Consider the following 14,930-nt stretch of genomic DNA (forward strand, 5'->3'; position numbering starts at 1 on the left):
GGTCATGCTATCCATAAGCAAAGTAGGATTGACATCTAAAAAAGCCTTCCAGGGTTTGATCTCCTGGGCTTGGTCTCTTCAGCCCTGCCCCTTCTTTTTTTTTTTTTTTTTCTGAGTTCCAGCAAAACCTCCCTATTCAGTCAGGCTGGCTTTTTTTCCCACTGACTAATCTTTTTGCATATATGCCTTTTTTTTTTTTTTTTAATTATTATTATTATTAATGCAAATATTCTATCCTATAGTGTCTGCCTAAGGCCTGTGATGATTGATATCATGCCAGTACAGGCATTGTCTGAGTGGATTCTCTGGGATATTGGATGGAACTGTGGTGGTTGGAGTGGTATAGGCAAAACTCGTTTTTCTCCTGGAGGTCACTGTCCTGGAAGGGGAAGCCTGATCATTCCAGCTCACTGCTACAGACACTCTCTGACCCCTGCAAGCATTGCCGAGGCATCAGAAGGCACAGGATCAATGCAAAAAACCAAGGAGCATCTATACAGTGATGCCACAATGCTGAACCTCCCAGCATCACTCTTGCAAAGTCACATCCCTAAGACAGTAAATTATAAAGAACTACTTACACTGGTTAAATGTATGTGTATTGTGTAAGAGAACATTTTACAGCTAGCCAGTTCTTGAGCACTGAGGAACTAGGAACAACAAAATCTAAAACAGTTTACTTCAAATTTGAAAAAACATTTCTCAACATATCTCAAAAAGTTGACGAAAGTGGCTGAATTTTTAGTCAGCACAAAACCACAGAACAAATTTTAAAGTAATTTAGATCATGTTAGTTTTACTGTAAGTAATGTAACATTGTTTGGCAGTAGTTCTATGTCCCACACAGTGTCAAATTCAGCTCCTGTAACTGATACTTGGTGAAATTGATATCAAATTGTAATTTACATTGTTAGGAAAACTATTAAAAATACCATACCTTGTAGTTAGTCTTACTACTGAGAAATAGCTGCTGGGCAGCGCACAAATTGCTACTGGTACTGTTTGGGTTTTTTAAAAAAGGTTAATAAAATACAAGCAAGGTAGAAAACAGGATTAAAAAGCATTGGTTTGGGTACAAGTTTTTCTGAATTGGGTGGAGCAATAAAAACCCGAAAAACACATTGCACATATGTGCACCCTCTGTATAAAGACAGACATACAAAGTGGGAAACTGGTGGTGCACTGGGGTAGTACACTAAAGTCTCTGATTCTGTAAACTTGAATTCCTAATTTTATAAAAAGGGGAACTGAGTATGGTTCCATTTTTGAGTCCCCATGGGTTACACTTCAGACTACCCCATGGTTTGGCACAGTACACTTTTAAGAGGCAGTCTCTGCTGAAGGGACCCCAGGACTGGAAAACGAGGCATAAAATGTTTCAAGACCAGGTGCAGAGGGAGAGTGTGAGCGGTGGCCTTGCTGCCTCCTTGGAATTAGCCAATACTGTTAGTCCTGTACTCTCATGACTATTAAGAGTTTCACTATTTGCAAAATCAGGCTGATCTAAGTACAAGTTCTGTTGTTTACTGTAGCTAACTAAGCAAGTACCAGAGGCTGTGCAGATTGAGATTTCTAATTTAGATCTATTCTGATTTAGCTCAAGCTGATTCACAGCAGGTGTAAACTAAACCAAAACAAGAGCATCCTCAGGAGTTTGTGGGCAGTGTAACTAAAACAGGTTACTTAATGGAGTACATCTAATATTGGGTTAACTCTTTACAGGGAATTTGTAATGCAAGAGGAAATAACACTAAGGAGATAGGCAGAAGAAACTAAGTAATGGGTAAAACAGAAGGACTCTCATTGTTCTCCCAACAACACAAACCCTCTGAAACTAAATCCCTAAGAAAATCCCAAGTCTTGTTATGGACCTGATTCTTAGTTTTTCATTATTTTTGTTAAGGTTACAGAGGCTGGGTAGGTCAGGTCATGGGGACAAGATGGCAGAGGGGAGCCCCACATTTGAAGAGCTTTATTGGAAAGAACCTATGAATCAGATGGTAAGACCCCCATTCAGTCTGTGAGTGCAAAACAAATGGAGAATCATGTCTCACAGACATCAAAACAGCCTCTGTTCCTGGGAAGCAGTTACCTAAGGCCAAGAGTCACAGTTCTATTCTCTACTCTCCAGCTGGCCACATTCCACTTCCCCTTTAAGTGTACTGATTCCTTTAAAAAATTGTCAGGTTATTCTGCCTTATCAGTCATACACTGTTCTACACCTTTTTCCCCCCAAATGTCACTTATGTTTATTTTTTACTCTATATCTAGCATGCATTTTACAATTCATTTCCCACTTACCCTTTCTAGCTAAGGCAGAATGTTGGCTCTGGTGTTACCAATGGTACTACAGGAATCTATTCACTCTACTGTAACATACATATCCCATACCATAATTCAGAACTGTCCCACGCATGGGAAAGAAAAGACATTACAGGGAAACTGTTTCTTCTTAAGGGAATAAGTTGCATTTAGAAAGCTGAAGGCCTGATTCTGGAGTCATCATTCAGACAAAACAGTTCATAATTCCAGTGGGAACACAGCTGGAATAAGGGTGGAACTGTGTTCTTAAAGTCTTGATTCCAAATCTTTTAATTATCCTTAAATCAGACAGGAAGATACTGGTCTGCAAATTGAAGAGAGTTGTTGTTTGGTTTAAGGTCTACCTGTCCTGACAGAAGGGTTTGCCAGTCCCAGGACGCTTTGGCTGGGTCTGGTTTGTGCCCTCCCTTCCCTGCTGCCGTTGCCAGGGATGCTGTGCCCGGTTCCTCTCCGGTGCATGCAGTGCGGGCGCATGCGGCTGCTGCAAGCACGAACTACAACTGTCACAGGCTAAAGAAAGAGAAAAGCTGCAGCTTCTAATTAGACAAAGAAATGATGCAAAAAACCATTGAGCAGCACTAACTCACAGACTAAGTACAAACTAAATTGTGCTATATATTAGTATAAAAACATGTTTTAGTAAGAATGGCACTGGTTCAGAAGGAATTAGGACTTCCATCTTGGTTCCGTTCGGTCCACAGTGAAAGCATTGTAGTACAGGCCTGCCCTGTTGCCTGAGCCACTTGTGACAGTGGCTTTAGGCCACAGCCCCTTCCATTTCTTCCCTTTTTAGATCCACATTGTTGGTACTTTCTGGGAGTAGCCCAGGTCAGGTCTGGTCATCTTTCCTAACGTGGCACCAGAATAGTTCATTCTTATCCTCTGATATTTTTGAAATATCATTCATGGCTCCCTCTTCTAATCTCTCAGAGCTGGTCAGTTTTAAGGATCATCCTCTCCTGTAGACACCATGAGACGCATTGCTACTGGTAGGTGGTCTGTCAGGCCTGCTAACTGGGTAATAAAGCTGAACTCTTCCACTTCCTGCAGAAGGAAAACAACAGTAAGAAAAGGCGCTGAAAAATCGGTTTGTCATTCCACACATCAAAACTCAGCCTCTTGGAGGGCTCCCTAGTGTATTACAGAGTGTATTACAGCCAGGCTTGGCTGGGCTAACACGGAACTGCCACTCAGGGCATGTCAGTGGGCTGCAGGGGATGAGGTGAGGCACTGGTAGCACCCAGCTGAGCTGGTCTGCATGGAATCTATTGTACTTTTTCTTTCTATTTGCAGTAACATCTGTGTTGCTCCAGACAGACTCATCTGCAGTGCTGCAGTAGGTGATCCATGTGCAGAGTATGGTAAACACATGTGAATGAGCTCCTCATTTTCACCCTGGAATGCTGTACAAGGCAAAGTCCTACACTAGGAAGCAGACTGCACCCTACAAGTTCTCCCTCTGGGTAGCTCATGTCAGCTTCTACCTACATATTGCAGAGTTGTAACTTAGGTGGATTTTCATAGGCATAAAAAACATCCAGACATTTGAAAAGATTAAAAAATATTCAGACTGCAGGCATAGGAGAAGCATCAAGCAAAACAGGCAAAAGCTTAAAAGGAGAGAGAAAATGAGGTTGGTTGGTTGTTTTTGAAGAGCAGTACAGCTACCAGTGCTGCTGTGGGAATCCTCAAACTCACCCTAACTTTGTTACAGCTTTACAAACATGGTACCTGCATGCAGAAGTGGAAAATAGCAAAGCAGCAGGTCCTCCCAGGAGTATGGGTTTAATCCAACAGAACAGGCTGCAGTGCCATTCAGACAAGTTTGTTGTGCAAGTTACAGCCTTTTTGGCAACTCTGAAACTTACCACTTTCCATTCCAAGTAGACACCTTCTTCTGTATAGAGCATATAGTCAATCCTCCTCCCATTTCCCTTCAGTGATGCCTTCCTCCCCTTCTGACTGGAACTGTGGTTCTTGCTGGTGGGATAGACTAAGTATCCTTTCCTTCCTTCTTCACTTTCCAGCACCCTATTTCATTAAAAAAACAAACAAAACAAGTTTTAATGTTTCTATGTTTGCTTATCCTTTCCAGTTATGTGTTACCCAAGTTCTGTCCAAATCCCTGGTAAAGGTAATCCCAGTCCCAAAGGACTGTTAAACCTGTAAAGCACATCTTCTTCCAAATGTGTTTTCCAGTATGAGACTGCACTAACTGCTGACAGTGCTCTTAAAACCCCATGGCAGCCTTGGCATCACTGGTGCTGTCTTAGAACTTCCTTGTAGCCAGGAGAACAAACACTGAGAGGGGAACCTGCTATTGGTACTATAAGGCAGCTCAGAGCCCCTCTGTTGATTTCCAATGTTGCTGAAACTGGCAGAGGAGGAAGTTGTTTCCTGGATTGCTTTACGACAAACCTGAGCACTTTGATACAAACCTCTCCATTCTGATCAGAGCAATTCCTGAAATTACAACATCCAGCTCTACAGACAGCGTGTGGATGAGGACTGGTTTGCAGGAACACACATCTGGGCACATGGTGGTTGGTTTTGAGCAAGTTTCAGCATCAGATTACTGTGTCTTGGACCCCAAGGTCTTACTTCACTAGAAATGACAGCCTAATTTACTTGATTCCAGTATGTGACACTGCAAACTCCTCCACATGGATGTACTCAGGTGTGTTAGCACCACCCCCACCTTGCAAGGCATTACCTGGCCCAAGGCCACATACAGAAGCACTCAAAACTGAGAATTGGTTTTCTAGGTAGCAATCTTGTGTTCAAGGAAATAAGATGCTGCTCCCCCATTAAAATACTTATTTTTGGGTGCTTAAACCTTCACTGTAGGTTTTAAACAGAAGACTGTTAAGGCCCTGAGCAACTTGATCTAACTTTGAACTTAGCCCAGCTTCGAATGTGACTTTGGACCAGGTAACCCACACGGGTCCCTGTCACTCTGTTTTTACAGTAATCCTGTGCTGTTCTGTGTTGTTTTGCTGTTGTGTTGGATTTTGAAGGAAACTTGTTTTTCCTTCCAGTGTTCTATTTAAAAGCTCTGCCGAAGGAGCACCAAGGAGAACAGACCCAACTGTGTGAGTGAAAGCTGGACTGGGACCCGCCCGTGCCGGGGTTTGTGCTCACGGGTGACATCAAGTCCAGCACAGGTGAGTGGCACAGCTGTGCACGCAGAGGGGGCTGCTCAGGCTGTGGTTTTGCTGTATCTGCCTTAAAACACAAACTTTCAAAACCACTTCCTCAAAAATCTCCTTCCTTTACTTACCTGCCAAAACCTGAGCTCAAGGTTCTGTGGTTTCTCTTGTAAGAGTTGATTACACCATTAAGCTGCATCATCAACTGTCTCAAGAGAAACACTGAGCCATGAACTTGGGTCCTAGCAGGCACAAAGCCTTTAATTTCACCTTGGGGAAAAATAAGGTACTTTTGGTCACCTGGTTTTTTAAGACTTGACTTGGATGGGTTTTATGGGGTTAGGCTCAGGAATTTTTTTAATGCATGCATGTGAGATTACAGAATGGAGGAAAAACAAGGGATAAACACATGTGATATGTTTTAATGTGTGAGATTCAGATGGTTGTTTGTCAAATTTTGGGGTTTTGGAAGGACCTGAATGGTGGCAGAGGGGACCCAGCAGTGGCTACAGTTGATTAGGTCTCAGTAATGTTATAATCTCTAAGTTTGGGTCAACTGATAGATTCGAGAAGCACTTTATGTGCTTCAGCAGGTAACAGTGACAGAACTCTGATCATGTAGTCATTTGATCAGAACTTTTCTTAACCCCCCCTTCAGACTTAGGGAGGTATTGAAGGTTCTTAGATCTTATTATAATCAGTTTATGAAAGTAAACTTTCTTTTATCTGTTGCTTTGTTTTAATAAGTCACATTAGCTTATTGTCTGCACCCCATTTTGATTCTCCAAAGAGCTCTTGCAAATGATTCACTTCCTTAGATTGTTTTTCTAGGTTGGAAAGGAAGCAAGTTCTTTGATAGTACTAACCTCTTTCAAAAATTATATTTATATTTGGCAAAGCTAATTAAGTAACAAAGTAGAAGAAACTGCTGATTAGCTCTGCAGCACTACTGCAAAAAATATTATTTGCATTAATTTAAAAGATAAATTTGTTTCAGCTTCAGTTATGTCTTTTAAAAAGTATGTGAGTGCTGCATATTCATTTAACCTGCATAAGTGCTCATGGAAGGGAAACATTAATTTCAAATACATGAGCGAAGCAAATTGTAAATGTGTGTGCATGTGCTGCTGCTGAGAACTTGCACCTCTCTGTGCTGTGTTTGCTGTTTGACTCTCCAGGAAGTCGACACAAGTAAAGGACAGCTGGCTCTGCCGTGCTGGCAGTTAAACACTGACAATTTGAGGGAACATTTCTAATTGTGACTGAGTTGCACAACTAAACCTGATTTTTATCAGAATAATTGTCTTGATTCATAGGATACAAAGAAAGGGAGAATAAAATAATTGGAACTTTGTTTTTCCCTGATGGGTTTTCAGTCCCAAAAACCCCAGAGCTGGAGTGTGAAAGCCCCATCCCTCGGTTGGTTGGTTGTGTAGTGCTGACCCAGCTGCAGTGAGTGAAGGAGCATCAAGAGCAGTGATTGCAAGGGAGCCATAAAGCAAAACTCCCTCATCCCAAACCTCGAAGGACCACCTCTCATTCCAGCCAGAAGCACCTGAGCTAAGGAAGACTTTTCTCACTGGTGTTGCAGCCTTTAGCTCAACTGTGAGCCCCTGTCCAGCAGTGGAGACTGGAAAAAATTGCATTTAAATTTTTTCATAACACTGCTGGAGTGTGGTCTCCTAGACCTGCCTCTGGTCAGGGTTCAGAGATAAAAATGGGCTTATTCCAGTGCTTAACTTGAAGATGACAACCATCTCTGTGAGATGGGATTATTTGCATGCATTTCTTGAAGCCTTTCTGAGCAGAAGCTTGTGTGGCTTCCAGGACTGCGGCAGGGCCCAGGTTGTTACATCTAGCTAATTAATTGTTTGATAATTGTAAATGACCTGCTCATTATTTCTACCAAGTCTGATGTTTTGCGTATGCTGTGCTTAACACAGAAGAGATCGTTAAGAACGAGTTGTTCTGCTGCTTTTATGGCCTATTTATTTTAGTAATGCGAAATACTTAATTTTATTTATAAACCAGAGAAGAGTGCTGATGAAGAAATAATTCTCTGGATAGCTGACATTGACAATTTAAATATCTGTAAAGCTTCATCAAGGTTTATTATAGAAAAATTTGAGAATGGATCAATTCTAGGTGGTACCCTGGTTTGCTGTGTATATGAAGAGTATTTGTTAGCTACCTAGTGCCCCACAGCTACTGTGCTATTTAATATTTAAATGTCTTTAAAGTCCAGACCCCATTAATTGCTTTAAATTTCCCTGAATTTCTTTGCAAATTCCCTGTTTGCCAGTCCCTTGCAGAGACAGCAGGACAGGTTCCCTTGGCCTCTCACGGAAACCATGGCTTCTCCAATACATGAGCACCTCCACATAATGCACACATGCAGAGCCCTGTTTCCCTGCAGAAAGAGCCAGGGGAAATTACAGTCTCATTGAGGGGTTTTTCATCAGTGCAATAGAATTATAGCACATTGCAGAAAATTGAAAGCCACACTTAGCAGGCAAGAAGTCTTATACGTGTTCTGTTCCCAGCACTCAAGGCTGTTTTCCAGTTATCACATCCTGAGGTGCTGTGCATACCCAGAGGTAGCACAAGTAGTATTCTGAATTCTTTATTGATCATTTGCTTGCTCCCTATTTAATCAGTCATGTATTTGTCAGTGGAACGTAATTGCTGAATACAAGTAACTCTTTAGGGAATAAAACATAATACCCCAAAAGGAATTTAATGACACGCTGTCTGAAAAGGCCACTTTAAAACACAGGGCTTGTTTGGGTTTTGTTTCTTTTGTTTGTTTGTTTGTTTTTGCTTTGTTTTGCTTTTCTTGGGGGATGAAAGGGGTTAGGTTTTGTTTTGGTGTTTTGGTCTTTTTTAAAATGCTCCAAGCCTGCTTTTGGAGGCATAAAATACAATGTTGCACCCCCAGAGAGATTTGCATTTACAAACTTGATTCTAGGGCCAAATTTCTTTATTTTTGTTTTCCAGAAGTCCCTTTCACATATATTAAAGTTATGTTGAGTAATGACAATATCTACTGCCTATAATGTACCATTTCCATTATGCGAGTCAACGGAAACATCTGGACTGACTTCTTAATTTAAATAATTTTACCTCTGTAGTATATTTTGGTAATGAGTAGTTAGAACATCTTCTATGGTTAGTCATGATGATAAGGTATTTATTTAGCACAGTAAACTTGCCTTCATGGTGGAGAAGGTGACAAAAGGATTGCCACATTCATTAAGTGCTGCTCTAAAATGTACAAAGCTTATTAATTTCTCTCCACTGGCATATTGTTTAACAAATAGGTATTCAAGAAATATATCTTAAGACTACTGCTAATTAAGATTTTTTTGTATTTCTCATAACCCCACTAGGTCAAACCAAGGACACTTGTTTCTCAATATCAAACACTCTTTAGAAGTGATGCTGCACTAGTATCACTGGAAGATCCTAAGCCGTATTCCTAGTTCTGTCTGATGTGCTATTTAATTCCTCTCTGTATTTGTGAGCTGGTGCTTTTAGGTGTATTGAACTCTGTGATGAATGGGTAACTCAGCAGCTGTTGGGCTGGGGATGGTATTTTAAACTTTATGGGCTTTTTGAGGAAAACTACATTTCCTTTTGTTGCTGCCCTTTACAGTGCTGTGACCACAGAACTGGCTGCCTGCAGAGATTTTCAGAAAAGCTGTCCATGTACCCTTTTTGGGAGTGCTTGGAGTTTCTTGTGCTATGGGCCTGCCCAAGTAGGAAGCTCTGGAGACAAACAGACACTGCCTGCAGCTGCTGTCATCACCCACTGAAGCCAACCTTATTTGACTTAGAGAACCAGCCTCTTTTCCTTCCCCTTTTATACTCTTCCCCAGACTACCCTGGGTAAAAATTTGGTTATTTGTTTTGTTTTCAGGCCATAAAATACCTCTCACTCTGAACATATGAAATGTTAAACAGCAAGCAATCAACATGCTTTCTACACAACTGTCTAAAACATGTGAAAAGGTTAGGAATTGCATACTTCTGTAGGTTATCTGGGGTGCACACTTCTTCATCATATAACCCTTCAGGATCCAACAGGGTACCTGTGAACAGAAAGGGAGATGTGAGTGTCCCATCACAGCTCCTGGGATGTGCCTCCTGGGAAGTTCCCAGAGGAGCAGGTGTGTGGGAGAGTGGGGACTGCTCTGACTGAGAGCACACTGTGTCCACTTCTCCTCTCTCCAGACCTCCCTACTGCCTGCCACCTTGCAAATGTCTTCACACTTCCACTTCCTCAGCCCACGTCTCTGATTTTTTTTCTCCTACCACAGAATAAAGCCTCATTATTAAAAAGTTCTACTTATCTTTATTATCTTCAGTTATAAAAGCTCCTCTGGAGAAAGTATTAATTCCTGTTCTAAAACTTCAGCAAGTTCAACTGAGTCTCACCTGGTATTAATATCTCAGAGTTCCAGGAAATCTTTTACAATACAAACCTTACAAGTTCGTGGAGTTGATTTGCTTTGTTACATCCTCACTGACAGTATTTATTGAGCACCAAATGGAACACTCTGATCAGAAGCTGCAGGCTTTCACTGCATGCACAAAGCACAGAAACAATAATTTGGCTTCCTTCCCCTCCAAGTAATCTAGAGATTATTTTAAAAGTACAATATGTGGGGAAGGCATTCAGGTAGCTTGATGCATGAGTTCTGGAAAGTGGACTGAAGTTCAAGATCTCTGTTTGGGTCTTAATTATCATTCCACAAGATATTGTTAAGGTCTATAAAATTTATGTTATAAAAATACCCCTTATAAATATTTGTCCTCCACCAAATTCTTTCTGCTGGTCAGCTGAAGCAGCTGCTGCTTAGAGCTGGCTGTGGGTGACAGACAGGGAGGTGTTCCCACACTGAGAGCTAGAGAAGGACTTACCGATCGCCCAAGGTTTATCCTCCCCAGGACCAACTCGACATGGGTCTTTGTAGTGTGTAAACAGAGAATGCTGTTGCTCCAGCTTGTCCTCTGCAGGGAAAGAACAACCCCAAGAGAAGGCACATCAGCTCCTGCTTGTGAACCTCTGCACAATTGTGTGTTCTGCCACAAGAGGAACACCAAGCCCTCGTTTCTCCTCAGTATAAATACCTAGGTTTGATTTGAATCACTTCAGCCGTAGCTTTACTGCACAGCAGGATCTTGCCTCAGTCAGAAATTCCAGCAAATGTTTGCTAATAAAAGTGCTTTCCTATGCTTTCTTGCAAAGTCTTTTCTGTGAAAGATATTCTTGGTAGTTTTAGCTCTAAGCTGAAGTGAAAATTTTCCAGTGTATCTCCTCCCTCTGCCATTGCTTTGCTTACACAGTACAAAACTCTTGTTGAGATAGAACACCCAGAGGAGAGCTGGGCTGGCTTCCCAGTGGCAAAAGGAATGGCTGTTTGTGGGCATATTTACACATCTCAGTAAGTTTGAAGATAAAACCTTATGCTTTCTTTGCTTCAGAAGAATTCCCTGACTGAATGTTTTCCAAGCTATAACAGATAAGGGAAAGGACAGGCAATTGATAATTTGCTTGGGATGTTATCTACAGCATTAAAGCCATTCTAAACATAATCAGCATGACCTATCAACCTTAAATTAAATTCTTCCTAGTTGCTACTGTGCTCCTTGCATTGAAGGCATACAGCACATCAAGCTCCTAGGATCACTTGGTAAGATATCCCACAAAAATGAGCACACCAGCATTTCAGAGCCTGAGCAAACCAGCAAGTTCCAGTTCTGTGTGTGCTGCTTATCAATGCAGTCGCCATAGCCAGGAAACAAACTGGAACGTGAAAATGCCAGTGGCTACAATTCCACTGTTAAATGGCAAAGGAACTGCAAACAGCTCCTGAAAACTTCCTTACAGCACTTAACACCTTTTACAAGGTTAGAACATCTTAGCAACACTTGAAGGCTCTCTCTTGGGATCGTCAGAATATTCACCTGAGTTTGGAGCTGCTGCTGCTGTCATGTATTTGTCCCTGTCTGTGTGCCAAGAGAATGTGCGAAATGGGAAATAAAATCTGAAACAAAACTCTGAACTGTGAGCTGTGTCTCTTAGACAGAGCCCAGTTCACACACCAAGGATCACATCAAATCTCCTTGTGTAAAACGCTGGTCTTGCCAAGTGAAGAAGCTGCTGATCTCTCTGCTGAACAAAAAGGTGGAGTGAAGCAGTGCTGTGCTCGCAGCTGTTGGCTAGTTTGCCGTTTTGTTATTCACAGTCTTTAGTACAGCTGACTGACAGTTCATCCATCTCATTACGTCTTTCCAGCTGGCTCTTGTAAAGCTCTCAGTCTTGAGAACATCCTCAAAACTGCAAGGAGATTGAAAAACTAATTTTTCTGGGAATCCTGGGGTTGTGGCACATGATTGAAGGACTGACCCTCTCTAAGTTCTGCCAGGTGGGCAATGCAGAGAATTCTCTTTCTGTCTGAGCAGCCAATGGGTTTGTTTAATATTTATGGAAAAGTAGAAGTTGAAATCTTTGCCATTTTTCATATCTCTGAGTTTTCCCTTGTTGTATCATTTGTCTACAGAATCTCCCTCAAAGCCAAGATAGATTAAAAATTATTCATTTACAACTGTGGCACTGACCATGACAAGTCATAGCTGATGACACAAAACTTTACCCATCTGTTTGGAAGGCTTTTTTTTATGCTAAAAGCTTTAAAAACATAATGGACTTTTACATAAGTCAGTCCAAAGCAACATGACAGTAGGTAACTTTCTAATAACATTCCCACTAAGTGTGAATTCCCTGTATAATGTTGCCATAATGTTCTGTAAATCTGGAGGGGAAAACTGAGTTGCAGAAAATTTGTCATAAACGTAAGGTCACTCATGGATCTAAAGATCTTTGAAAACTGTACTGTCAATATAACTAAGAATAGAAGCTTGGTATTCACTAAAACATTAATTAGCTGTTGAATCAGTCTGTGGAGTGGGAAAGGATACAGAAAATCATAAAGAGAATTACAGGAAGCTGATTATTGCTTAAAAAAACCTTAAGATACTCAATTAACCTATAATGCTAACAAATGTCCCTAAAACAATGAGTAATGTAAGAATGGAGGAGAGAACTTTAAAACATTGCATTAATCTTGCTTAGTACATATGGAAAGAAAGTAATCTGAAAATAAAAAAATTAAATAGCCAGCTTAATTCCAGTTTCCAGGCTGGGTGCATTTTAAAGGGGAGGGTAAACAAGCGTCAGAGATAGCAAAGATAAAATTAATTTTTATAACCCGTTTTCAATCCTCTTTAGCAGCAGTTGCAACGTTTACAACTATTATTTGCAAAAGGAAATTGTTATTTTTACTTTTTCATTAAAAAGACAGCTCAGAATTGCATTAATTATGCTCTGTACTTCTTGTGCAAGATCTTGGGTAGAGTGCCAACACTTCTCAGGTGGAGAGTCCTGACCATATGTTCTGCCTCACAGCTTCATTCCCATCTCTCTCCTAATGCTGCAGAGCCCATTCACTCTCGATTTGTGATCTGACTGGGCAGTCTCCCATTTAGTTTGCAGCAGCTTGTTTATTTCCTTGATGGACACCTTTGCCTCCAGGCCACTCCATCCAGCCAACAACGTTGCAAGTGAAATGGTCAAATCACAGCAGATGTGTCTATTTGTGTCCCCAGCTTCTGCCTCTCTTGCCCAGCACTGCTGCAGCCCCCTGGGCTTATGTGGCAGCTTGGGCAGCTGAAGAGCTGTTATTGACCACTTCCTTCGTGTACTCCCTCAAAAACTCACCACCACTGCTGCATTATACTTCACCCTAAGATGTGTTTGTCTGACTACAGCATTCTGTAGCCACTGCCACTTACTGCTCACCTCCACCATTCAGAGCACTGGCCAGCACCTCTCTAACCATTCCAAGTTTCATTTGGATCCCAAGTTGTGATGGATTTACTGTTTGTACCTATGAGCTAGAAACGAGTGAGACAAGGGCTGGGGTTTGGGTTGGTGGTCTTTTCTACCCAATTAAACATTTCTCCAACTTTCCTAAAATCCTCCATTTCAAGTGTCTGATACAAGTAGTGAGATTAGAGATAATAGTTTGGGGGTTTTAGATCAGACAATGCTTTTTGTTACAATTTCTTCTGGTTGCTCTCTACCTCAGTTACCTGAGACTTCTTATAAAGACTACAGAATCCACTGGCTGCTGTTCCCAAATTCACCTGTTCATCCACAAACCCTGATCTGAATTGCTGAATCTCACTTTGGATGCTGCAGCCTGAGCTCCCCTGGGCACTGTCCCTGTGTCCCCCCTCCCTGGACCTGCCCTGTGCTCTTTGTGACAGCATTTCAGCTGTGGCCCCTCAGTCCCAGCCACTGGTCCATGTGCCAGCTCCACACCAGCAGGGAGCTCTGCTGGATGCCTGAGCTGGACAGAGCAGGGAGGCACAGAGGATACACGGACACAACGCTCTGCACTCCATGTTGGCAATTTAACTGTTAACACAGCATAATATTCATGTTTGGAAAAAGCTTCCATCTCTGTGAACTCACCACCAATTAATTATGGTTTTGTGGAGTTCTTTTTCTAGTACCCTCAGCATTCAATTAAAAGAAAAAACAAATTTCTTTAAAAAAACCCAGAAGTACATAGCAGGAGTTAATTTTTTTCCAAGATTGATTCAGCAATGTTGAATTCTCTCTGCAGTATTAGTCTCCTATGCATATATGTACTACTAAATTATTTTTAACTGCATGAATTTACTACTTTTTCTCCACAAAAATCCCATAGCATACATGTCTCTCATCAGTAATTAAAACTGTAGGACAGTAAGTGTCTACCTAATTCAAGTGAAGCTAAACCACTGTATCTGTCCTCATTATTGCTATCACAAGTCACAAATTATTGCTCTTTGTGCCTTAAAACCCATCATGCTTAATTATTCCACAAAGCTCATGGGATGAGCCAAGGGGAGTAGCTGACACTTAAAGCTCATACCTATTTTAGAAGTGTCTGTAGCAATTAAGTTTTTCCTAGCAAAAGCCAGTCATAATTTAGTATATAGTCATATACTGCTATAACCCACAGGGATCAAGAACATTCCTATTCCTTTTCAGGACTGGTAGACACCAGGAAAAGGCAAACCTTGTCTTACCAGAGGAGCAGTTATCGAAGTTGAGATCTCCACAGAGTACATCAAAAGCCACCAGCTCCTCTGGATTGGCTGTACTGGAGGAGGAGGTAGATTTTCTGAATTCAGACAGCCAATCTTGAAGCATATCCAGTTGCTCACATCGAACAGTAGTGTCTCCTGCAGCAAACAGACAAACAACCAAAACAAGGAGTGAGACCTCCTTCTAGAATGTTACTCAGCCACGTATCAGTTGCTGAGCTATTGGCAGACATCCAATTTCCTGAGAAAAAGGCTGCAAGACAAGAAATTATGTGGCCAGAAGTGCACTCATAGTGT

The 14,930-nt window shown here is 41.5% G+C and overlaps 1 protein-coding gene across 1 annotated transcript in view; it reads right to left on the reverse strand.

Annotated features, from left to right (window-relative positions):
• Positions 1-187: 187 nt before the first annotated feature.
• SMPD3 (sphingomyelin phosphodiesterase 3) overlaps positions 188-14,930 on the reverse strand; it is a 74,390-nt gene continuing 59,647 nt past the window's right edge. Inside the window, exons 5-9 of the mRNA XM_017741014.1 lie at positions 14,616-14,771; positions 10,395-10,484; positions 9,499-9,562; positions 4,191-4,353; positions 188-3,366 (exon numbers count right to left, since the gene is read on the reverse strand). Of these exons, the coding sequence (XP_017596503.1) occupies positions 3,265-3,366; positions 4,191-4,353; positions 9,499-9,562; positions 10,395-10,484; positions 14,616-14,771 (575 nt within the window). The 3' untranslated portion in view covers positions 188-3,264. The remainder of the gene's footprint in view (positions 3,367-4,190; positions 4,354-9,498; positions 9,563-10,394; positions 10,485-14,615; positions 14,772-14,930) is intronic.

The sequence above is a fragment of the Corvus brachyrhynchos genome, unplaced genomic scaffold (assembly GCF_000691975.1).
Source record: "Corvus brachyrhynchos isolate BGI_N302 unplaced genomic scaffold, ASM69197v1 scaffold26, whole genome shotgun sequence".
Lineage (NCBI taxonomy): Eukaryota > Metazoa > Chordata > Aves > Passeriformes > Corvidae > Corvus > Corvus brachyrhynchos.